This window comes from Carcharodon carcharias, chromosome 4 (genome assembly GCF_017639515.1).
Source record: "Carcharodon carcharias isolate sCarCar2 chromosome 4, sCarCar2.pri, whole genome shotgun sequence".
Lineage (NCBI taxonomy): Eukaryota > Metazoa > Chordata > Chondrichthyes > Lamniformes > Lamnidae > Carcharodon > Carcharodon carcharias.
In genome coordinates this window covers 147,690,532-147,715,921 of record NC_054470.1, presented here as the reverse complement: position 1 = coordinate 147,715,921, position 25,390 = coordinate 147,690,532, and the positions used below count along the sequence as shown (strand labels likewise).

The 25,390-nt window shown below is 44.8% G+C and overlaps 1 protein-coding gene across 1 annotated transcript in view; it reads right to left on the bottom strand.

Moving 5' to 3' along the window:
- The window catches only part of LOC121276884 (EGF-like repeat and discoidin I-like domain-containing protein 3), a 318,995-nt gene that overhangs the window by 122,408 nt on the left and 171,197 nt on the right, over positions 1 to 25,390 (bottom strand). Inside the window, exon 6 of the mRNA XM_041185494.1 lies at positions 24,135 to 24,316. Coding sequence (XP_041041428.1) covers positions 24,135 to 24,316 — 182 coding nt within the window. The remainder of the gene's footprint in view (positions 1 to 24,134; positions 24,317 to 25,390) is intronic.

The window sequence follows — 25,390 nt, the reverse complement described above, 5'->3', positions numbered from 1 at the left end:
TGTTGAATGTCTACGTGATGGCTTTTTGGAGCAGCTTGTAGTGGAGCCCACTAGGGAACAGGCAATTCTAGATTTAGCGATGTGTAATGAGGCAGATTTGATAAGGGAGCTTAAGGTGAAGCAACCCTTAGGAGGCAGTGACCATAATATGATAGAATTTACCCTGCAATTTGAGAGGAAAAAGCTGGAATCAGATGTAATGGTATTACAGTTGAATAAAGGCAACTACAGAGGCATGAGGGAGGACCTGGCCAGAATTGACTGGGAGATGAGCCTAGCAGGAAAGACAGTGGAACAGCAATGGCAGGAGTTTCTGGGAGTAATTTGGGAGACACAGCAAAAATTCATCCCTAGGAAGAAGAAACATACTAAAGGAGGATAAGGCAACCATGGCTGACAAGGGAAGTCAGGGACAGCATAAAAGCTAAAGAGAAAGCATACAATGCGGCGAAGAGCAATGGGAAACCAGGGGATTGGGAAGCCTACAAAGACCAACAGAGGACAACTAAAAAAGAAATAAGGAGGGAGAAGATTAAATATGAGGGTAAACTAGCCAGTAATATAAAAGAAGATTGCAAGAGTTTTTTAGATATATAAAGGGTAAGAGAGAGGCAAAAGTGGAGATTGGGCCGCTGGAAAATGACGCTGGAGAAGTAGTAGTGGTGAACAAAGAAATGGTGGAGGAACTAATTAGGTACTTTGCATCAGTCTTCATGGTGGAAGACATGAGTAGCATCCCCAAAGTTCAAGAAAGTCGGGGGGGATGGGGGGGGCGGTGGGCAGAGCTAAGTATGGTGGCCATTACCAAGGAGAAGGTGCTAAGAAAACTGAAAGGTCTGAAGGTGGATAAATCACCTGGACCAGATGGATTACACCTCAGAATTCTAAAGGAGATAGCTGAAGAGATAGTGGAGGCTTTAGTGGTGATCATTCAGGAATCACCCGAGTCAGGGAGGATCCCAGAGGACTGGAAAATCGTTAATGTAACCCCCCATTTAAGAATGGAGTGAGGCAAAAGATGGGAAATTACAGGCCGATTAGCCTGACCTTGGTCATTGGTAAGATTTTAGAGTCCATTATTAAGGATGAGATTTCAGAATACTTGGAAGTGCATGATAAAATAGGGCAAAGTCAGTGTGGTTTCATCAAGGGGAGGTCATGCCTGACAAATCTGTTAGAATTCTTTGAGGAGGTTCCGAGTAGGTTAGACAAAGGAGAGCCAATGGATGTTATCTACTTGGACTTCCAGAAGGCCTTTGACAAGGTGCTGCACAGGAGGCTGCTCAGTAAGAAAAGAGCCGATGGTGTTAGAGGCAAGGTACTAGCATGGATAGAAGATTGGCTGTCTGGCAGGAGGCAGAGTGGCGATAAGGGGGTCCTTCTCAGGATGGCGGCCGGTGCCTAGTGGAGTTCGACAGGGGTCAGTGTTGGGACCACAACTTTTCACTTTATACATTAGTGATCTGGATGGAGGAACTGAGGACATCCTGGCTAAGTTTGCAGATGATACAAAGATAGGTGGAGGGACAGGTAGTATTGAGGAGGCGGGGAGGCTGCAGAAGGATTTGGACAGGTTAGGAAAATGGGCAAAGAAGTGGCAGATGGAATACAACGTGGGGAAGTGGAGAAGTGTGAGGTCATGTACTTTGGTAGCAAGAATAGAGGCATAGCCTATTTTCTAAATGGGGAGAGAATTCAGAAATCTGGACTGCAAAGGGATTGGGAGTCCTAGTCCAGGATTCTCTTAAGGTTAAGTTGCAGGTTGAGTCAGTAGTTAGGAAGGCAAATGCAATGTTGGCATTTATTTTGAGAGGACTAGAATATAAAAGCAGGGATGTGCTGCTGAGGCTTTATAAGGCTCTGGTCAGACCACATTTAGAATGTTGTGAGCAATTTTGGGCCCTGTATCTCTGGAACGATGTTCTGACCCTGGAGAGAGTCCAGAGGAGGTTCATGAGAATGATCCCAGGAATCAAAGGCTTAACATATGAGGAACGTTTGAGGATTCTGGGTCTATACTCAATGGAGCTTAGAAGGATGAGGGGGAATCTGATTGAAACTTACAGAATACTGAAAGGCCTGGATAGAGTGGACGTGGGGAAGATGTTTCCATTAGTAGGAGAGACTAGGACCTGAGGGCACAGCCTCAGAGTAAAGGGAAGACCTTTTAGAACAGAGATGAGGAGAAACTTCTTTAGCCAGAGAGTGGTGAATCTATGGTATTCATTGCCACAGAAGGCTGTGGAGGCCAGGTCATTGAGTGTATTTAAGACCAAGATAGATAGGTTCTTGATTGGTAAGGGGATCAAAGGTTATGGGGAGAAGGCGGGAGAATAGGGTTGAGAAACTTATCAGCCATGATTAAATGGCGGAGCAGACTTGATGGGTCGAATGGCCTAATTTCTGCTTCTATGTCTTATGGTCTTATGGTCTTAAAGCAGTGGTCCTAGCACTGAACCTTGGGAAAAACCACGGTCTACCATCTTGCAGTCTGAAAAACTATCATTTACCATGACCTGGTTATTTTCTGTCCTTACGCCAATTGTTTATTCAAGCTGACACTTAATCTCCTATTCCATGAACCTCAATTTTGTCAGCTGGCATTTTATATGGTGCTCTGTCAAACACTTTCTTAAAATCCATATGGACAACTCCATCCCTTTCCCTTCTTCTACCTTCTCTGTTACTTCCTTCAAAAATTCAATTAGTGTAGCATGAACTGCCTTTTACAAATCTGTGCTGCTCTCCATGATTAATTCAAACCTCACCAAATGCCTGATGATTATTTTGCCCTAATTGTTTCTAAAACCTTACTCAGCACTGATGTTAAACTGACTTTTCTACAGATACTAGGAATGCCCTTATACCCTTTCCTGAATAAGTGTTTCACATTTGCCACTCTTTCACCCTCTGGCACTACCCCAGTATTTAGGCAAGACTTGAATATTGTGGCAAACCCTTTTACTATTTCCACTCTCACTTCCTTTAACAACCTGGGATGCAAGCCATCCGGGCAACCAACATGTAAAAAACTGGCAACAAAACATTTCCAATATCTACACTCAAATTGCATTGCAAAGATTCTGGCTATGTTACTGGACTTTTAATCCAGAGGCCTGAACTAATAATCCTCATATAAAAATAGAAAATGCTGGAAAAACTCAGCAGGTCTAACAGCATCTGTGGAGAGAAAAAAAAAGTTAACGTTTCGAGTCTGTATGACTCTTCCTTGCTTTTATAATAATCCACAGTTGTTTGGTAGTACAGAACTTGAGTATTGCTGAAAAAAGTGGCATACTGTCAAAGCTTTTCATTTTGCACTCATCAGGACAGAATTTGCAAGAAAACTAATTGTAAAGGGAACAACAGCTTACACTCCATTAGAAGAGAGTGCTGATTGTTGGCACTTGCCAAATAATCGAGAAGCTTCGACAACTATCTCTTTTTTCAGCAATTGATAATTCTCACTTGATCTGGTGCTTGACTCTTACTTGCCCTATGAAGTGGCTGAGCAAGCCATTCATTTGTATTAAGTCACTACAATGAATATGATGAATAAAACCAGAAAAGTCACTCAGTTGCAACCTAGGCATTGAATTAGGACATGGCATACACGCAACCAGCTCAGTCAATCGTACAAAGTCCTCCTATCTAGATTTGGGGACTGGTGCCGAAGTTTGGAGATCTGATCTATGCTCTGACACTGCCACACTTACAGAATCATACCTCTCATCAGATACTCTGGATTCCTCCATCACCATCCCTGGTTATGTCCTGTCTACTGCACGACTGTGACCCTTGCAATGTCCACGGCCTCCTCCACCATCTTTGTCAGAATTGTCAGGTTGGCCACTCCACTCCCTTCACAATTCTTCTTTTGTGCATTGTGTAATCAATGTGAGGATAGAGAGGTCAGCAACACTCAACCTTCCCAGTCGCCCATACTGATCTTTTATCTGAAGTGATGCTACATCCCTTGCTTTTTCCCAAGCTTTATATTACCATTCTCCTACAATTACAAGGCTTTGGTCATTTCCCTCGTGAGAGGATTGATAAATTCATAGTGGCTTACCACTTGCAGCAGAAGGTTTCTGGCTTTGCTTCAGTCAAAGGGCAGTTGAGCCCCTGCAGCAAAGATCTAGCTTGATGCTTGATATCGGTAGTTGAAAAGCCAATTCTCTGCCTGCAAGTAGATTTTAGTCTATTTTCATCACTTCCCTTTAGAGGGGATTGGCAGTGGGTAATAATCTCCTCAGCAGGCCTATTCACTGCCTGTCTTGTGGCCCTCCTTCTCAGAAGTGTGCCATCCCTGTAAGATTCTCATGGCTGAAAGCTTTGTTTCATACTCACTTTGCCAATTGCATAAGATTGTTGAAGGGCTACTGGCACTGGACCCAGGGTCTGTTCACCAGCCTGTGGCTGCTGGCCTCCCTCGTGTACTTCCTCCTTTGTTTGCCTGGCAGGCCTCCTCCTGTTGCTCTCAGAAAACACCATGTGGGGCCTGACTCGTGCTGCTTCAGTTATCACCACCCGGAAATGGTCTAGAAGGTGGGTTGCTGCCGGGATTGGGAAAATCCTTTGCCTCCTTTCATAGAATCATAGAGTGGTTACAGCACATAAGCCATGGCCAGGACAGGGCTTCTTTTGCTTCGTGCCTTCCTCTTTTTTCCCTCTCCTCTTTTTCCTTCTCCCCTTTGCCTTCCTCTCCTCTCCCCCTCCCCTTCCGTAGGCCTTCCTCGCGTTCTTCCCTACTTTCCCTTTTACCCTTCATAATTCTCTTATTTTTGCTTTTGCCTCACCTCTCTCCTTCTTCTCCCTTCTCTCCTCTCCTTCTCCCTCCTCTCTCTCTCTTTCTCTTCGTTCTCTCTGTTCTCCTTCTTCAGCACCTTCCCTCTTCTCTTATTATTTCTTGTTCATCTGTCATCCAATCATCTTCTCAGTTCCTTCTCTAATTCACACTCGAAATAATATCACTACTCATTTGCCTATCACATTCCTGCTCAAGGAGAACAGTCCCAACTTCTCCAATCTTTCCAAGTAATTGAAATTCCACATCCTGGAATCATTCTCTTGAACCTTTTCTGCACCATCTCCAATTATCCAATGAATGCTCCCCACCTTCATACACTTAACCTCAATTTAAACAATTAACAGAGTGCACCATCCCTTCACTGCTGACAGCAAAATCTGGGATGCATGCCATCTGTATGATTGTCAGGATGTCATAGCATGCTGGGTGGGGGAGGGGAAGTGGTGAGTATAGAATCATATAGTTTAAAATGTTCTAGGATTCAGACTCGTAGCTAAGTTTATTACTTTAAAAAAGTCACCTTCAAAGAAATAAGGGAAGAATTAAATAAATGGATGGGAAGAGGATATTCACTAACATTCCGGTGGAAGACAAATGTAGCACCTGTAAAATAGCAATGCAAGACATGCACATGCTAAATAATAGCAAACTGAGACTAAACAAATATAACCTTAAATCGGACTCCAAATTAAAACTGAAGTAAAGAGGGAAAATTACTGTTCCAAATTATCAGAGAAAAGGGGCAAGAGGTTTCCTTCCAGTAATCCATCTGCTTCTTGCTAAGAAGCAACAGGAGCATGTCCTGATACATGTCCAATGTCACCTGTTCTTTACAAAGTACAGGACATCTTTGATAATGACAAGCAGGTTTCTGCTTCCCTCTGTGACAGCCTCACTGATGTTCTTTGACATATTCGCTAACCTCACAAGTCTAGGATTTGTGTATCCATGCTGTTGTTTGCAAAATTTGCTGAGAAGGATGCAGGATTCTGTGAGGCGCTGCCCTGTCCAGTCCTACAAGCAGGCTGGCATGCCAGGGTTTTCTTTTATTTGCTCTTGGCAATGTAACACTTATTGCCCATCCCTCATTAGCCTGACTGTATTAAGAGTCAGCCACATAGTGTGGGACTGAATCATGTGTAGACCAGACAGGATGTAGGGCAGCAGATTGTATCCTGAAGGATTATGAATAAATCCGTTTTTTCAACAAACTAGCAGCATTTGTGATCATTAATTTAGTACCAGCCCATAAACAGCCAGATTTATTGAGTTCAATTTCACAAATGGCTGTGCATGGATATAAGCACATGATTTCCAGGTTGTCAGGCTACTACTCCAATCACTAAGCTACTTTAACCATGCTGTGATTTATATTATAATTCTGACTCCAAGGCACAATAATTAATAAATTGCACTTTTATATTGATTCAACAGATACAATGACCTTGATGTTTACTTGGAGCTATTGAGAGTTATTACAGACAGGGGAGAGATGGCAGCATGGTTTTCCTTTTTTCCACCTCTCAACTGACCACAGGGTGATGCATTTTAAATAAAAAGTGTTTTAACCCGTTGAGTGCTGTGACACTCAAGATCACAAGAAAGACAGGTTTTCTCATAAGTTTTAAAAACCAAAATGTTTATTTCTCAACACCCGAATGTATTCGCAACAACAAACATTCACAGGCACACTGACACACACACAAAAGTGATCAGAAAAGAGGTAGCATGCACTAGGTTTTTAAAAAGCCCCAAAATTTACGGTTATACTTGAGTCTTTTGACATGGGAGCTTGAACGTTGCAGGCCTGAACCACCAATCAGGTGGTTGGATGCTTCTGGCAACAGATTCACAGTGGCTTGCTACTTGTAGAAACAGATTTCTGGCTTTGCTTCAGTCAAGGGCAGTCAAGCCCCTGTAAGTGAAGATCTGGTTTGATTCTTCAAATTGGTAGGTAAAAAGACTAACCCCAATTCTCTACCTGCAAGTGAATTTTAGGCATGGTTCTTTCTTTGCTGGGCTAGATCTACTCCCTCTGAGTTTCCTTGTTTCCCAGACTGAGTGACTGAAACTGCTTTCCAAAAATGTGTGTTAATAAATTTCTTTGTCTCAACCTGGTTTCTGTCAGGTGACCATAGTATGTATATTTCCATTGTCCCCACAAATGGTTGCTGTTGACTTGAGCATTGACACACAATAAGGTTTGAGTTTCAGCCTTCTGCATCACCTTGTGATTGAATGGGGAATGGGGTCTATTCACAACCAATCTGTGGAATTCCATTCTGCAGTCAAGAAATCTGTAGGGTCATTATGAACTAGCGGCAGCTATTATATCCACAAGAAACATCCGTTTCATTTTAATGTACTCTCAATAAAATGCCCTAAAAGATCATTTGCATTTTAATGCCCCGTCCAGACAAGCGGGCTAACTTGCAGTCTTGTGTAGTTCTATGTATTGGCAGTCATGAAGGGAGGTCATCTGACCACTCAACTCCAGTTTGTTTCAAAACTGGTTGCCCATTCTCCATTTTGTTTTTGAAAGTAGTGTTCATTTCCCATAAATCCGCAGGTATAGCTGTATGGATGTGACAGAGTGCAAAGGAGGGGAAGGGACGGTGTCAAAATTCCTGGATGGAAAACCTAAAAACGGGCTTCCCAGACATCCCTGCTAAAACCAGTAGCAAGATGCTCTTTAAATCTTTCCTGCAGGATTCTCACTTGACAGCGAGCCTGACTGATAGGTTAGTTGCCTGTCAGACTGGAAAGCCTGTGGTTCAAGGCCACAGCCAGAGAGACAGCGGGAAGGAAGAGGTCAGGTGTGGGAGTCAATAGACTGAAATCGCTCAGTTGATTAGTTATTCAGGCCACCAAAAATTCCAATGAGATTTACAGCTCATACATTTGAACTGGCCTTTGATGCCAGTGCTAGACTATGATCAAGTAACTGTGGCAATCTGAAATCTGGCATTCAGATTGGAATGTCAGATTTGGTGCAACATGGAACAATCAACAGCTTTCTGTGGCACATAGGCATCAATGTAATGGGAAAATTTGAGTTCTATTAGTGGAGAACTTCATTTCTCCTGGGCCTTCATTACTGCTTTAGTGTGATAACAGATTGCTGCTCTCAGACCACATGCCCCAGCATATCTTTAAACTTGCACAATTTCATTTAAAGGATGCTAAATGGTGTAACTCATCTGCCTGAGACCAGACTGAATGATTTCCCTCAGATCCAATGGTATTTTGTGAGCAGTGAGCACAGTCTGATGACAGCATTACACTACGTCTGTTATAACCTGTCCCCTCTTGTCTCAGATTGTCACGTTCTTACTTTTAATCAGAAGGTACAGAGTTAGAGGTCCATTCCACAACTTGAGGACAGGGTCTTTCACTCTGCGCCGCAAAATGCTCCAAGAACCTTCTCTGTTCAGAGACATTAATAGAAAAATGCTAGTTGTTAAAGAACTCATTGATGGGTGTCCCAACGCACTCGCGATATTTTGCTCAGTAGGCGTGTGCAAAAGTCGGAAACGACAATTAAGCGAGCAACTAAACCCATTAACGGCCCAACTGTAAGCGACTTTTTGTGGCCCATCCAATTTTGCAGATGGCAGATGGGCCAATCGGCCAGGCGGGCTTTACATTTTTGATGAAACCTCATCCAAGGGCAGGATGAAATCTCCGTTAGGATTTTAAATAAAAAGAAATATCTGGGGACAGCATTTTTATGAGGTGTACTTTCATGTGCTTGATTGTGCTGCATGGACATTTTTTGCAGCATTTTTGTGCTTTGTTCTATTAGTTGGAGGTCTGCAGCTCCCTGAGGCATCAGTCTGCCTTCAGCGAGCTCAGTGGAAGTGCTCACCAGCACCCGCGGTGACATCGGCGCCCATCCCCACTGGCAGTGCTGAGCCTTTCTCAGGCGTTTCATACTGGCTGGTGGGAAGTCACAGTTGGAGGCTGATTGCGATCAGGGTACTGTTTCCCGTCCCCTCCTGGGCCCAACGAGTGCAAAGTTCAGGCCAGAAACAGCTTTTCTCAATCCGCCAGGCTTGATGTGAAAAGTGCGAGGTATAATCTGGTCATCTGACCCGACTCCATGCTGTTTTTGCTGAACAGGTCAATTTAGGAGCTTTAATTTCTAGAAAATTGGCTGAGTGATAGGAAACAGAGTAGTAGTGAATGGCTGTTTTTGACTGTGAAGTTCCTTGGGGGTTGGTGTTAGGGCCCTGCTCCTTCATTGCATATTAATGACCTAGACTTGGATATAGATGGCACAATTTCAAAATTCCTGGATGACATAAAACTTGGAAGTAATGTGAACTGTGAGGAAGATAGTGATGAACTTCAAGAGAACATAGACAGGCTGATGGAAAGGTGGGCATATGCAAATGAAATTTAATGCAGAGAAACATGAAAGTGATACATTTTGGAAGGAAGGAAAAGGAGAGGTAATATGAAATAAAGGGGCTGCAGTAGCAGAGGGACCTAGAGGTATATGTGCGCAAATCATTGAAGTTGGCGGGGCAGGTTGAGAAAGTGGTGAAAAAGGTATATGGGATGCTTGGCTTCAGGAGCAGGCCATTTGGCCCATCAAGCCTGCCCCACCAGTCAAACAGATTGTGGCTGATCATCTCTGTCTACGCCATTTTCCTCCACTATCCACATATCCTTTGATGTCATTAGTATCCAGAAATCTATTGATTTCTATCTTGAAATTGCTCATTGATTGAGCTTCCACAGACCTCTAGTGTAGAGAATTCCAAAGTATCACCACCCTTTGGAATTCTCATACTCACATTCTCACTTAAAACACTGGTTTGGTCTCAACTGGAGAATTGTGTCCAATTCTAGGCACCACACTTCAGGAATCTGGGCAGTCATTACATGGGGTACAGCAATGATTCACGAGAATGGTTTGGCGGATTAGAAACTTCATTTACATGGATAGATTGGATAAACTGGGTCTGTCCTCCTTAGTGAAAAGAAGTTTGAGAGGAGATTTAATAGTGATATTCAAAATCATGAGCAGCCTAGACAGAATAGATAGGGAGAAATTGCTCCCATTGGCAGAAGGATCGAGAACCGGAGGAAATTGATAAAACATGATTGGCAAAAGAAGCAATGGTAACACAAGGATATCTTTTTTAACACACTGTGTGATTAGGATCTGGAATGCACTGCCTGAGAGTGTGGTGGAGGCAGATTCAACTGAAGCCTTCAAAAAAAATTGGATCATTATTTGAAGAGAAAAGGATTACAGGGCTATGGCGAAAAGGCAGGGGAATGGTGCTAGATTAGTTGCTCTTACAGAGAGCCAGCATGGAAAGGATGGACTGAATGATCTCCTTCTGTGATGTAACCATCCTGTGATACTACTGACTGAGAATGAGTGGTGCCAGTTTAATATATTCATCTTGTGTATCACATTAGCTGTACAGAGTTAATGAAATGCCCCAATGCTGTTGTAAATTTACAAATCTTTCTAAAATTTAGCAAGTAGATTGAGTGAACCGAGGGCCGAATAGCAGGACTTCAGCCTCAGGCCAAAGGACACATGGTCTGTATTTAGAGACAGGATAGATCCAGAAGCAAGAGATCTACAAGACCAAAGTAAGGAGAAAGTGTTGCTTTGACATGGATGCTGCAAATTCTCAACAAGACTAACATGAGCAGATTGGTGCCTGAACAGAGTTGACATAGGGTGGCATAGAAGAAGTAAAGGTCAGGGAGTGGATGAGGAATAAAATACATCGTGAGGAAGTAGTCAGGCAAGGTGCATGCTGATGACATTGGAGTATAAGGGTAAGGTGCCGAATTAACCAGAAAAGGTGCCATTACCAGAATGTCAATACTTGGGAAAGTGTGACCTCTGACCTTGAGCAACCCTCTTTGCCCATCCAGATTCAAGAAAGATGAAAAAGCATATCATTATTGTCAAGAAAGAAGTCTGGTAAGTCTGACCCAGCTGATCACATGGGGGGAGGCTGGAGGTGGTGGAGTGGAGGTAACATTAATTCCCAAAGGTAGGTGGGAAGTAAAAATGTTAAACATTTTCAATACAATTCTCCTGAGATGAGGGCTGTGTAACCAGCCCATTTTCAGGAGGCTGGCTGGTTGTTGAAACCTTTTTAGGAAGCTGGGAGCCTTCATTTTAAGTAAGTTTGAATATTTCACTGCTGTTGTCTAAGTTTCTCAGGCCTCCAGAAACCCTGAAGGTAAAAGGAAGTGAGAAGGTCTCAATCTATACGGTATAATCCTCCTTTACCACACTGCTCGTGGGCCAGAAGGAGCAGGAGTGTTTCTTCCAGGCCCAACAAACTCATCCTGTAAATATCTCTACACACCATCCCCACGCCACTCCAATCTCCATGATCTCCTGCATGATCTGTGATCTACCTGATCTCCTGAGATCATACACGATCCCCCAGTGACACGCAATCCACACCCCCCCATCCCCCACCACCATCTGTGATTACTCTCCCACCAGGTCCACCTCCACAAAACCTACCAGCTCCTTGGCTGCAGCCTTTCCCAGAGCTTTCCTCACCTGTTAGGCAGCCAAGCCTGTCAATTAGGCTGCCGCATGGACGGGGAACCTGGAAAATCTCAGCATTCGGGCTGAGAGAAACCCAGGCTTCTGACTGTAAGTCTGCTCCAGTAATTCTCAGGACCATGGTCTGTATAGAGTAACCTTGTGCCATGATAATTGGACAAATGGATGTGTAACGCTTCAGGGTTTCTGACAAAGTTGCCATGATGGGAAGCTTGGTATATGTTAAAATGCTACAGTACATCTAAGCATAGCTGTGGGGCTTCAATTCGTAAGATCACAGGGCTGGAGATATAGGGTATGACTCAGTTAACTGTCTGAACAAACATGTTCCAGACACTGAAAGATAGTTTGCCATTCTGGTGATAGTTTTCACTTATTGCTGCTGTAACAATTCAATTTATCTGAATGCAGTAGGGGTCATTGCCAAGTTAAGTGACATGATTCTGGTGAGTGACTGAATGCTGACACTAGACTTGTGCTGATTAGAGAGGAGAAAAAATGGAGACTGTATGGAGGGGCAGCTCTATTCCCTAGTGAAGACCAAAATGCAGGGGTTTAGAGTCAACAATTGTCCAGAAAAGATGGGGCAAAATGTTTAATCCTGCGGGCGGGACACGAACCCGACCTGAACAGGAGTGAAATAGTGTGCAATGATGTTAAGTGAGCGTCCTGACGTCATCACACACTCTTGCGATCTCTCGGTTGGTAGGCACACCCAAGAAGTGGCAGTGTGCCCGCCGACAATTAAGAGGCTTATTAGGGCCCTTAAACAAGTCATTAATTTGTATTTTTCACTGCCCGTTCAACTGTTCGGCTGGTGGATGGGCGAATAGGCCAGGCAGCCTTCGCATTTTTTACAAAACCTCATCCACGGGCGGTATGAGGTTTCCAACGCTTACTAAAAAAGAAATTAAAATTTTTAACATCATTTTTAACAAGTCCCTTCTCATGGGACTGAGTCACTCATGGGGAGACATTTATAGCATTTGTAAAATGTTTATTTAACATCTTAAAAATCTTCAGCTCCCTGAGGCAGCTCTGTGCCTTAAGGGAGCTGTCAGTGAGTGCTCCCCCACGCATGCGCAGACTTTAGCGCTCATGGTCCTCCTGCCCACCCTGGCAGCACTGAGGCTCTCAGCCCACGTTTCCCATTAATAGCCAGCCAGCGTGAAATTGTGCTTGGAGCCCGATCACGGGTGGCGGCCTATCTTGCGGCCATTCTCGGGCCTGCCCGCCGTGCCCACCAATGAGGGGAAAATCCTGCCCATGATAATAATGGAAATACCTGCAAAACAGCTCTTAAGTGTAAAGTACTGTTGTGGTGAGTTTATTATTTTCTTTATTATTTTCTTTATTTTGAGAAGCAAACTAGAATATGCATGCTCTGTATGTTCACATGCTGTGAAATAAATCATTCATATCTGGCCTCAACTCACCGAGTGTTCACTCGGTCTACTTTGGAAGGATTGACGTATATATGAGCAAAAGTTATGATTATCAGGTTGGGCTTAGAAAAGGATGTTATTATTATATATCTTCCACTGCCAAATTATACTATCATGAAAATAGGTATATGGTTATGTGAGTCAGCTTGCATTAAAATGAAATGATCAGACTGATTACAGGAACAACTTGAGCCTCTGAACCCAATAAATGGCTGACCTGTGTCTGTAACGGGGCTATTTATTTCTTTCTACTGGCCAATCAAATTGCTAAAGTCAGACATGACATTATCACATCAATGTTGTTCCCTGTCCATTTAACCATACTTGATTTTGGTGCCTGCCATCTTTCACACTGCTTTCGCTGCACTTTCAGCTCCCAGCTCTGGATGTGTATCACAGAACCCAGTTGACCTGACTCCTGCAGTGTTCCACTGCAGCTTACCAGCTGGGAGAGAATTCAGATGCTAACTTCCTCCCTACAATAATTTGCCAGTAAGACCATCAATAAACCCCTGGGGATTTGAGTTCAACAAGGTCATCTCATGTTGCTTTCACGATAAATGGGAAACATTCTGATTAATAAGCCATCATGAGATATTTGATCCTCAGTGAATTTCACAAACTGTCCAGCTGGTTTTGATACATTTATTCAATGCCTTTAGCCCGGCATCTTTCCTTTATAAAGCTTTGGAAATTCATTTTGTTTGCAAGTACAATCCTTAAACATAACTCAATCCCACAATCCTTTGTGGAAAAAGTGAACCTAAGGGCGGAATTTGCTGTGCCCGCAGGTATCAGGTGTGTTTGACAGCGTGAGTGGACAATATGGAGAGAAGGCCAAAAATCGGATACACATGAAAGCAGCATGCAGTCGTCCGCTCTGCCCATCATTGATGGGTCGTGTTTCCTGCCATTGGCATCAGGAGCCTTATTGTAATACAACTGCATGTCATTATAAGCCAAGCTTGCCAGGATCACCGCTCGACACTGGATGGTCCGAGCACGATGGTGGGAAAACACGTCAGTGCAGAACACATCTTGATAAATGTGACATGCAGAAAATGAGACTTACCACCAGGTCTTTGCTCACATCACGGACATTTAAGGAGCAGAAGATGCTGGAGCCCAACAGCAATGGGACCCTGGAGGAATGTCCATGGCATGCTGGGTGGATTCTCATGGACAGACATCTGCTGCAAAGCAGCGCACAGAAGGTGGAAAGTCACCGTTGAGGGTCTGCTCACAATGGATGATCGTCGAGGGGGTGGAGAGGAATGTCCAGCTGTTTTTGGGAGAGGAAGATGTACTGGGGTTTTGGAGAGGAAGATCTAGGGTCGCTTTGGAGAGGAAAAGGTATTGGTTGGGGTTGGGGGGGGTGCGAGGTGAGGTTGAGAGGTGGGGAGTGAAGGCGTCGGGCGGTGTGAACTTTTGAGCGGAGAGCAAAGGTTTTGGGGGTATGAGGTTGGGAGTGGGGAGGGAGTGCCAGGGAGGAGGGGGGAGGGAGTACGAGGGGAGGAGTAATGCAGGAGAAGACAACAACTGGGGACGTAGGTGTAAGGGGGGAGGAAGGTGAATGGGAAAGAGTCCGGAGATGGAAAGGAGTCCAGGCAGAAGGAAGGCGTCTGGAGAGGGAAAGGAGTCCGGGGGAGGAAGGTGTCTGGAGGGAGGAACGAGTCAGGAAGGGGGAAGGAGTAAGGCTGAAGTAAGAACTAAGGATGGAGGGAGGAGTCCAGAGAGAGGAAGGAGTCTGGAGAGGGGAAGGAATAAGGGTGGCAGAAGAAGGGTGGAGGAAGGAGTCAGGAAGGGGGAAGGATTAAAGGTGGGGGGGAGTCCAGCAGGAGCAGGGGGTGGTGGTGGTGGTGGTGGTAGAGTCCAGGGGTGTGGAATGGGTTCCAAGGGCTGGGAAGGAGGAGGTCAGGGAGGTCAATGTGGATGGGGGTGGGATTTTCGGGAAGGAAGGGAACATGCACATTCACCAGGACATCCCCGGAAATGAAGGGTTGTGGCTGGTAGATGACAGAGGGATGGTGGAAGGTGATGCCAGTGGAGTCATGGGGGGAAGGACCTGGGTGATTGGGGGAGGGGAATTGACAGGGAACCTGAAGAAAAATGTTAGATGCACCATGCTTGCTAAGTCAAAAGTGAAATGAGAGTCGTGGCGGGTGAGATCAGGTGCTGCATGGGAGTGTGATCAGTGTTTGGGCAGAAATGCAGGTCAGATCAGATGGATAACTGAAAGAGACCCCCAGCAGGCAGCATTGAAAATGCTCAGGACATTGAGATGAGTGTGATGTGGGAAGGATCTGCGTGTGTGGGAGACTGCTTGCATGAGGCTCCGAAAGGCCTTGCCGCATACACACTTCTCCCTCCAGGATCACTCATGGGTCAGCTTGGTGCAGCTGAACTGCTAGTGGGGGATGGGGGTGGTGATGAGGGAGGGAGATGCAGTGGGAGGCCTTGTGAAGCCTGTCAATGAAGCTGAAAGACACCATTACACATTATTCAGTGAAAATGAATATAATTTCAGATTGTAAAGTGACAATAGATGTTCATTTGTGCAAGCAACTGTGAATTTCTTAACTTTTGAATGCTGCAGATCTGTAGGTGCTGCCCTGGCATTTGCAGCAGAGGTGGAGACAGCCTGTTTAATGGTTGGCCCTGTTGCCTCTGATAACTTCAGCGTGGGACCTCTGGAGAGCTGTGGCTGCTCCCTCTGCAGTGATAGAGGACAAAGTTGAGAGGGTCACAGGCAAAGGGGTCTTGGAAGGAGGGGGCAGCCGCTCCTCCTCCCCCAGGGTGCCTGGGAGCCCTGGCCTGACACCTTGACAGGAAGGAACACCTGGGGGGATGTCACGATGCCCCATTTCTCTCTCGAGTTGCCACTGCAGGACCTCACCTGTGGCTATCGTGAAGGAGTGCAGGTGTGTGTGCATCTCTGCATTCTGCTGGGCCAGGATCTCCATGGCATCCACCATCCTCCCCATGGAGACCTCCATATGCGCTTATGTGGGCACCATGAATTCAGTGAGCAGGTAGATGCACTCCTCTGACTTGTGTGCCATTCTATTGAGGGCTTCTAACAGCTCTGTGTGATGTTCCTCTGCCTTCTGCTGACTCTCCAAGATGAGCTGGAAGGCCAAATTCAGAGGCTCGTCATCTGACTCAGATCTCACAGATTCCTCTTCCCCAGCAGTCCTACAAGTACTGAGGAGCTCGGCTGAACTTGCGACCTCATGACACAGTCTTCTAGGCTGCTTATTTCCAGCTCTTGAAAGGAGGGAGCTGTCCTCTTGGCTGGAGGTGAGGACCTGGATGGAGCTGAGGGTCTGGCTGGCTGAGGGTGTCGGTCACTTGGCAGAGCTCCCCATGAACCAAAGTAGAGATGAATAGTGCGTGGCAGCAGAGTCAAAAGCAGGAGAGAGAGCACTCACTGTTGCGGTGAGTGAGGGATGATGTGGTGCAGGAGCTTGCGTGGGTGTTCGCCACTGACCTCACCATTGCTGCAGGCACGGTCCATGTCCTCACCAGTCAACATGTGGCATGGTCCTCAAAGTGAGTGAGAGGCCTAATGCGGGTCACTACATACCCAATTTGGGACCTCTTCCTGCTGTTGTGAGCCAGTTTATCCTGCATGAAAACAGATGGAGAAAGTGTGAGCAGGACACCTGGCACTGCATGGAATGTTTGTGAACTTGAGAGGATAGGAGCCTGAGAAAGATGTGAGGGTGTGTGTGAGAGTTAGTGGTGTTGTCCCTTGAAGTGTGAGATCCCTGTGGATATGTGATGGGTTGGTGAGTGTGTGAGTTGAGAGTAATGAGAAGTGACTAATCCTGCTGGAACGGATGGGACCATTCATCCTGTCACAGCACTGGGTGTCTGTCATCTTTTGCAGGGCATTGGCACTGACCACCACTGCCACCGCCTCCCATGCTGGATTGGTGACCTTGCTTACTGGCCTTCGCCAAAAGCAGGGGTAAAGAACTTTGTGGTAGGTCTCCACTGCACCCAAAAGGCACTCGAGGGACATATCATTAAATCAGGGGGTGCAGTCTTCTTGCCTTTCAGGGCCATGTCTTCCATATAGCAGTTCTGGTCTTGAAGCACTGAGAGGTGAGCACGCAGCTGCACTTTAAATATGGCACCCGTATGGTGAAGCAGCAAAGTGATGGTATAGCGGACGAATGAGAGCCCATCCAGCATGAAAACACATGTTTCCCAGCAATGCATAATTAATGAGGTGGGATTGGGACAATACGGCATGAAAAGCTGCCATTGCGGTCAGTGGGTAAAATGTTCTTTTTCCTGCCCGCTACTGCACTTAGGCCAAATCTGGAATAATTCCACCCTAAATCCCAGGGTGTGAGACCAAGGCCCAGATTGTTGCCATGTCGGAAAGCGGAAAACCCTCAAAACCACCCTGAACATGGCAATTTCCATTTTTGCATGGGTGAGAATGGGGGCGGGTGCAAAATTGCACATGCACTGTTTATGGAGGCAACTGGACATTTAAATCATCAGCTGCCTCCTGTCAAATGGGATTTTGGTAGCCTTGGAGTGTGAAACCCGAAGTATGCAAATTAGAGCAGGTCTGAACTTTGTGGATTCATTTGGACAGCCAGGGTACCCCTTTGGAGAGGTAAGATACCCCTTTGGATCTGGTCCCAGGACACCTTTGGGGAGGTAAAGTCTCTGATGGTGATGGAAGTGTACCCTTTGGTGGAGGTCAGGTGTCCTTTGGAGGATGTAAGGTGCCCACTGGAATTGTTAAAAGTAGACATAAATGTGCATTAAAAGTGCATAAACCCATTTACTGTCAAACCCATTGGAACTGTCAACAGGTCTATCAAAATCAACTGTGAAACTGTCAGAAGCACCTGTCAAGAGGATATGTCAAAGGGATGTGTCAGAAGTATCCAGAGGACCTGTCAAAAGTACCTATCACAGAGAGCTATAAAGCTGTCATGGCATTTAAAAGTCCTGTCCTTTAAATCTTTGAAAAAAATGTCTGAAGTTTTTAAAAATAATTGCTTGCTATTCCACTCTGTCTGTTGACATAAGCCTGAGTTTCTATTAGTGGATTAGTGTTGTGTGACTGATTTCACAACCATCCATTATCACGATAGGGTGCCTGTCATTTCATAGTTTGATTGACAGCTACGAGTGTTTTTAGACTCTTTGATGCGGGGCTATGAATTCTAATTCTTGTTATAAGGGATTGTGCATTTAAATGAAATGTTTATTGTTATAAGGCTTTATTTAGTTGAAAGAATGGAAATGCAGTAAATCTTTTTTTTAATGAAGGGGAGTGTTTTTTCAATACAATGAAGTCTGCAATTGACACTTAGAACTTTATTTTACAGAACTTAATTTTATCTCACTTCTGCATGAATCCTGAGCTCTGTTCATGATGGATACTAGGTGAGTTGGCATGGTAGGTGTAAGGGAAAGGGGTGGTGAGTGGGGGACATGGGTTGGCATCAGTTGACACTTAAGTTGGCATAGGGGCTAAAAGGGTCATGGGGTGCGTGGAGGGTTAGCATGGACCATATGAGGGGCCATAGGGGTTGTTTGGAGTTCATATTGGGGGCATGAAGGTCATAAAGGGTGGGTGGGGGGCATAGCTTGGCATGGTGGGCATGAGAGGTCATGGGGGTAGGAGAGCACTTCAAGTGGCATGGATGCGGAGTGGGTTGGGGTGAGTGAAGGGGGTGAGGATGTGGGTTGGAGGGGTGTTTCATGTTTTATTCTTTATTTTTAAACTTTTGACACAGTTCTGGATCCCCGAAGTAGGCCCTCCGGCAAGCCTGCCTCCACACCTGGCAGCCTTCTCAGTTCTTCCAGGGTCATCTGCCCTGACTTCTAATCCAGTTGCTCCCCCAGAGTGAAAATGTGCTGTCTGGGCGACCATTTTTAAAGGTCGGGTTCATGGAGCCTTAAATTCTCCCATCTCTCTGCACCTGACACTGGAACGAAAATCTGAGCCCAAGTAATTATCGCTCAATTAGTCTAACATCAGTTTTGGGGAAGCTCTTAGAATTCATAATTCAGGATTAAATTAGTGGGGGTTTAGAAATACATGGGTCAATCAAGCATTAACAGTGTAGATTTATTACAAGCAAGTCATGCTTGACAAATTCAATATAGAGTTGTTTTGAGAAGTCAGATTTCTATAAAGAATGCAGTAGATGACAGGGTAGAATTTCTACTGGGAGTTCCCCGGCCTCCTCCCCACCGCCTCCCCCCCCCCACCACGCACCCCCCCCCCCCCCCCCCCCCCCCCCCCCCGCCACGCCCACAACAGCACCATGGGTGTATCTACACCACATGGACTACAGCGTTTAAAGAAGGCAGTTCACCACTCAAGGGCAATTAGGGATTGACAATAAACGCTGGCCTAGCCAGCGACACCCACATCCCCTGAACAAATATAAAAAAAGCTAAATTACTAGCTTTAAATCAGAACTTAGGTCCATATATCTTAGCGTTTTCTTATCCCAGTTCAGATTTATTGGCCCCCTAAAATTCTTCCGCTTGTGATTTCTCCCTGCAATGAATCACCACTCTTTCACTCTTCATGACTCCCCTCTCTTCTCATTATTCCTACACTCAAGTACAACATACATTTTTCAGTAATATTATACATTACATTTAATGACCATGCACATTGAGTTTTTAAATATACTTTCTGCTACAGAAAGCACTACGATAGTGGGAGTTGAAAAAAAAAACGCTGCGCTAGTGGGTAAAAACAAAGGAACTGCCCAATTATATTATGGTGTCTTGTGTTGAACTATGCTTACATTTAAATAGAATGGGGAGAATTTTTCCCAGACTGTTGTAAGTGGGTTTGGGGTGGTGGGGCCAGGAAAATGGGGAGGAAAGACATTGGGCTGATAACCTGATGTCTTCCCACCTCCCTCCGATTTCCCAGTTTGAGAACACCCATGGGTGAAACGTGCAGCCAATCTGGACAATTAAGAAGCCAATAAAGAGGCATTTGACACATACAATGACTTTTTCTCAATGTTGCATGATTCGCACGTTGTGTTGGCAATGAAGTAAGGTAAGGAAGGGGAGCTCACAGCAGGCAGACATTGAGGGCTCAATCCAGCATCATTACAGCACTATGAAGGGGGAAACTGGAACTCAATGTACCAGCCATTGTGTTAGGCCAGTGCTGACAGGAGCAACTTATTGCAGCAAGTAGTTTGGATAGTTTGCAGCAAAAGGAAATTGGTGTCATTCCATTGAGGCCAGTTGCAGAAATAACCAGCTGTATTGTCAATCCTTACAAAGGGACATGGGCTCCACGTACTCTGAGGTTGTCTGGCCTCCTCCTGCCACTCTGGAAAGAGGACCTGCCTTCCTTCCCCTTTCAGGCATCTTCCTTCTTTTGATTCTGTAAATTTTCTGTCAAACAATGGCATGAGGCATGCATGCAAGCCATGGCATACAAGGCTATGAGACTGGTACTGGAAAATGGGATTAGAATAGTTAGGTACTTATTTGACCAGCGCAGACTTGATGGACCAAAGGGCTTTTTTCTGTGCTGCAGACCTCAATGGCTCCATGACTCCATGACAATGCATGATTCTGCCACTGTGCGAGCTGTTGGTGCCCTTTAAATAATTAGCCCTCATTCTAACTTCTGACTGCTCCTTCCACCCAGTACATAGATGCCAATCCTGGAGGCACCCTCTGAATTGGGGCCCCTGCAAAATTCAGCCAGATGGCAGGTTACTTGCAGGGTCAGACTGCCGACCCAGATATGCTTCCAACATACCATCAAAAACTAAGTGGGTAAGATTCGTCCCAATGGTTCTGCAGAAAATAGTGACATCAACCTGAATCACTGAACCTGGATTACTGCCCCTTAGCTCATTGTTACTGGAATAAAATCTCATACCAGGGACAGCATAACACCATAACACATCACCAGGGCAACTTTGCGTGCCAGCTGTCATCAACATATTTTTCTCCCTAACCTAACTGTCATATAAATAATCTCTGACGCTGCCCTCTCAACACCAACCAACTTTTAAATGGGCAGCTTGAGACCTCTGTTCTGTGTCAATAATTTTTGCTAAGTTAATTTTATCCACAATTATTAAATATGACAAGTGACGAAAATATATCCAGAGAGATAAAAGATCTAAAGGAGAGAAGTTCATTTGTGTTTATGCTGCTTTCCCAGGGGTGAACAGAACTGTGGGCCACATGTAATTCCCCATTGACATCAGTGAAGAACACGGCACAGACCATGCAGGTCAAGCCCATGGCTCTGCTTGCCCCCAGTGTAGTGCCACTAGAAACAATGTTATGCAATCAAATTTATCCCCCAAAATGTACGCATATCCACCTCTAAGCCAATAAATAGGGACTAAAGTTGAATAAGTTGACACATTTTAACTATTAGGATAACTCTGCATCTTCAATATAGGTAAAACTAAGCTATTGTCATCACTTTGGACCTAACCCAGAAGCCATTACCTATAAGAATGTCATATTGAGTTGTTCTATCCTCTCATCATTGACATTTCACAGCCTGGGACTAGAAAAAGATGGATTAAATCAGATATGCTCACAGCCATCTGCTCGAGTTTGATCAACATGGACTGACAAGATGCACTTGTGCAGGACTGATGTGATTAGTCTCCCCAATCAAGGAAATCAACAGGCATAGGAGCTTGGATGCTGAATATTTTTCAATATTGGCTAAGGGGATTATTATTGCACTGTTAGTCAAACCCTTCTTTATCCAGTCTGACATGGCTTTACATTACTTATGAGATAACACCTGGGAAGACGGATGGAATTTATTAGCAAAGGATTTTGTGGCATTGGCTCAAAATGGTGGCTTCAATCTCCCAGTTGTCAGAAGGTCATGGGTTTAAGTTTCATTGCAGAGATTTGAGCACAAAAATTTAGGTGGACTCTCCTGGGCAGTGCTTGCGGGAGGGCAGGCATTTTGGAAGTGCCGTTTTTTTGGAAGTGATGTTAAACCGAGTTCTAGTCTGCTCTCTCAGGTGGACATCATCAAGTGGCAGCATGCAGATGAGGAAGAGGGGCTAGCCAAGGACTGATTCTTAGAGGATTCCAGAAGTAACAGTACAGAGACAGAAAGAGAGGCCATTGCTGGATCTGCTTTCGCTACATCTGGATAGTTAAGAGTGGAACCAAGTGAGAACAATACCACCAGACAACAGAGGAGATAACCTGAGGAAGATGGTTTGGCCAACCATGCCAAAAGCTGTAGAGATCAATGGCTTGGTGAGAAAGGGGGAGAGATGGGAATAAGTGTGGATATGTGATTGATTTATTTATTGGCTCATGGGATGTGGGTGTCTCTGGCTAGGCCAGCATTTATTGCCCATCCCCCCTTTGCCCTTGCAAAGGGCCTTCCTGAACTGCTGTAGTCCATATATTGTAGGAACACCAACAGTGCTGTTAGGAAGGGAGTTCCAGGATTTTGATCCAGTGACAGTGAAGGAAAGGCAATATATTTCCAAGTCAGGGTGGTGTGTGGCTTAGAGGGGAGCTTGCAGGTAGTGGTGTTCCCATGCATCTTGTTCCCTAGTCCTTCTAGGTGGTAGAGATAGCAAGTTTGGAAGGTGCTTTCAAAGGAACCCTGATGAGTTGCTCCAGTGCATCCTGTAGATGGTGCACACTGCTGCTACTGTGCATTGGTGGTGGGGAGAGTGAATGTTTAAGGTGGTGGATTGGCAGCTAATCGAGCAGGCTGCTTTGTCCTGGACGGTGTCAAGTTTCTTGAGTGTTGTTGAAGCTACACTCATCAAGGCAAGTGGAGAGTATTCCATAACATTCCTAACTTGTGCCTTGTAAATGATGGACAGGCTTTGGGGTGTCAGGAGATGAGTTACTCTCCACAGAATTCCCAGCCTCTGACCTGCTCTTGTAGCCACTGTATTTATATGGCTCTTCCAGTTCATCTTCTGGTCAATGGTAATCCCCAGGATGTAGATAATGGGGAATTCAGCAATGTTAATACCATTGAATGTCAAGAGGCAATGGTTAGATTCTCTCTTGTTGGAGATGGTCATTGCCTGGTACTAGTGTGGCGCAGATGTCACTTGGATGATTGGTGATTTCCTATTGATGAGGAGCTCCATGAGCTCTTTGTACTAGTCATTGGAGGTGAGAGTGGAGGGACAGGTGAGGGGATTTCAAGGAAATGATTGGCATTGGAGAATAGAAGCTCGGGATTATCTTTGCTTTCCAGGATGATCCTAGGAGTAGTGTGTAGTTTCGAACTAGGAGAGTGTGGTGTGGCAACTAATCTAAAATAACTATATATTTATGGGCTTTGATCTTAGTGGAGCATAGAGAGGTCTAGCATTACACAAACTATTTTCAGCTGGACGTGGCTACTTCCCTTCTTCAACTGGTCTTTTCACAACCTTCTCTTTCTGCAATAATTTGAGAGTTACCCTGGAATCGTTCCATCCAGCATGCTGACTGTTACTATATTTATGGCCTTAGACCCATTCCATTTAACCCATGATACCTCATAATTCCATGCCTAATATTGCATCATGTACAATTCCCCCATACCAATTCCACCCCTGACTCTGATATCTAGTACGTAGAACTGCATCCCCCTTTAGTTTATCATTTCCTTGATTAGAATCCTTCCAGCTCCTCACTCCATGCAGTGAGGAGCAGTTTGAGCACCTAACACATGATCTGTATTTTGTGCCACTGTAATTATTTTGTGTTCCTGTAATATTTAGCACTTGTTTAAGATAGTTCTGACCATAAAGCTAAGCTTGAAAGACAAAAGAAAGATGCACTCTTGCTCTCATTTGATTTAATCATCGTATTTCATACTGACAGCTTCTACAATTACGTGGTTAGACATACCAATGAATCAAACTGCTTTACAATATTGGATAGCTATGGCTTTCTTTCAGGATACAATGTTTACCATTTGGAGGATATAAATAAACCCAGTTCAGTAAAATGATGAAGCATAAAATCCAATTGATAATTTATATGCAATCTTTAACAAATTGGCTTGTAATTCTGCTTTCATTGTCTAGGAGCCATTTTAGCAATCAACTCGACAGTGATTAATACTGTTTAGCCATATGTTAGGATAACAAAAAGGCAGACAATAACACATTAATTTATAGGTTCAAATGATTGGTTTTTAATTTTATGGTCTTATATAAATAAAATATAATTAAAAAAATGACTGTTTTAGGGTCTACTATTTTACATTTTATCATAGTCAACATCTAAGAAAAGAAAGTTGCAAATTATGTTTTAGTCTGTCCCTCATTGTACACCCATCTGTTACCTGAATCCATGGCCATCTGTCATTCTCTGCGGCAGTCCAAGCATTTACAAGACCTTTTTTATTCAGTCTGGCATAGTATGGGTACCACTTCTGCAGGCCAAACAGAGCGCGGTGTGTTGAGGATGCTGAAATCTGCTGGTTGGATATAATCCCTCCCTCCATCCCTAGTGGTCCTGAACATTCTGTGGACAAAGAATAGCAAAAGCAGTTCGTAATGACAAACAGGTAAGAATTAGTTCAAAAAGGAGGCAAAATAGCAACAAAGGTGAATTGTAAAGGTAAACTGATTATTTTAAATAAAAGAATCTTTGTATATGAAAACAGTTGTTATTAATCATAAGCCAGTTTATTTTTGTTCAGCAGCATTGTTGCAAGAATTTGCAATATAAGACTTTACACTACAGCTATGCATTGCTATTCATCCATCTATCAATACACTTTCTTCTGGCCATCCTCCATGATCAAAACCTATGAATCCATTACCACTTTCCCAGTGAATTATTCCAATTGAACACAAAAGGCAGGATTTTCCTGCAGGCTTCCGAACCCTGTCATCAGGTTCAAATAAGGGTCAGATGCCCTCACTGTGCGGGAAACAATCACTCGCCTGTGATTTTCCCTGAATTGGTGGATTAGTAACCAGAGAGCGGGAAGGACTATTAAAGCTGGAGGCACGTTAGAAGGCTTGCCAGCTTGAAAGCAGCAGCACTATGCCCCTACCGGTGAGGCAGGAAGAGGGCGCTTCAAAATGGAGGTGCCCTCTCTCCAACTATTTTCAAATTTAAACTAAAAAATGCTTTTACAGTCAGGCCCTACTGTGGAGAATAAACCATTCCACATGGTGGCCTGTGGCTGCTGCTGAACTCAGGCAGGCAGAAAGGACCTGTATGCCTACCAGAGGAGCTGCATCCCCTAGTCTGCGATTAGGAAGCTGCCTCAGGCAGCTGTATTGTCCCCTGCCGCCTGCAGAACCTGGAAGTCAATTGGAAAATCCTAGGCAGCCTCCAACAATAGACCTCTAATTAGCTTAGGAGGCGACCCACTGCCCCACCCATCCGGCCTCTGAGAAAATGGCCCAGGGGCAGGATGGAGCCAGCACGCAGGCTAGCGGTGCAAAATTCCACACCCTCCCACCTTCATTCCTGCTCCCAGGTGAAGGTCAATGTTGCACATCCCCATCACTCACCCAGCAGCACTCCCTGGCACTCAGGACTCACAGCTAAAATCCAGATTCTCCAGCTTACCCTCACACACCT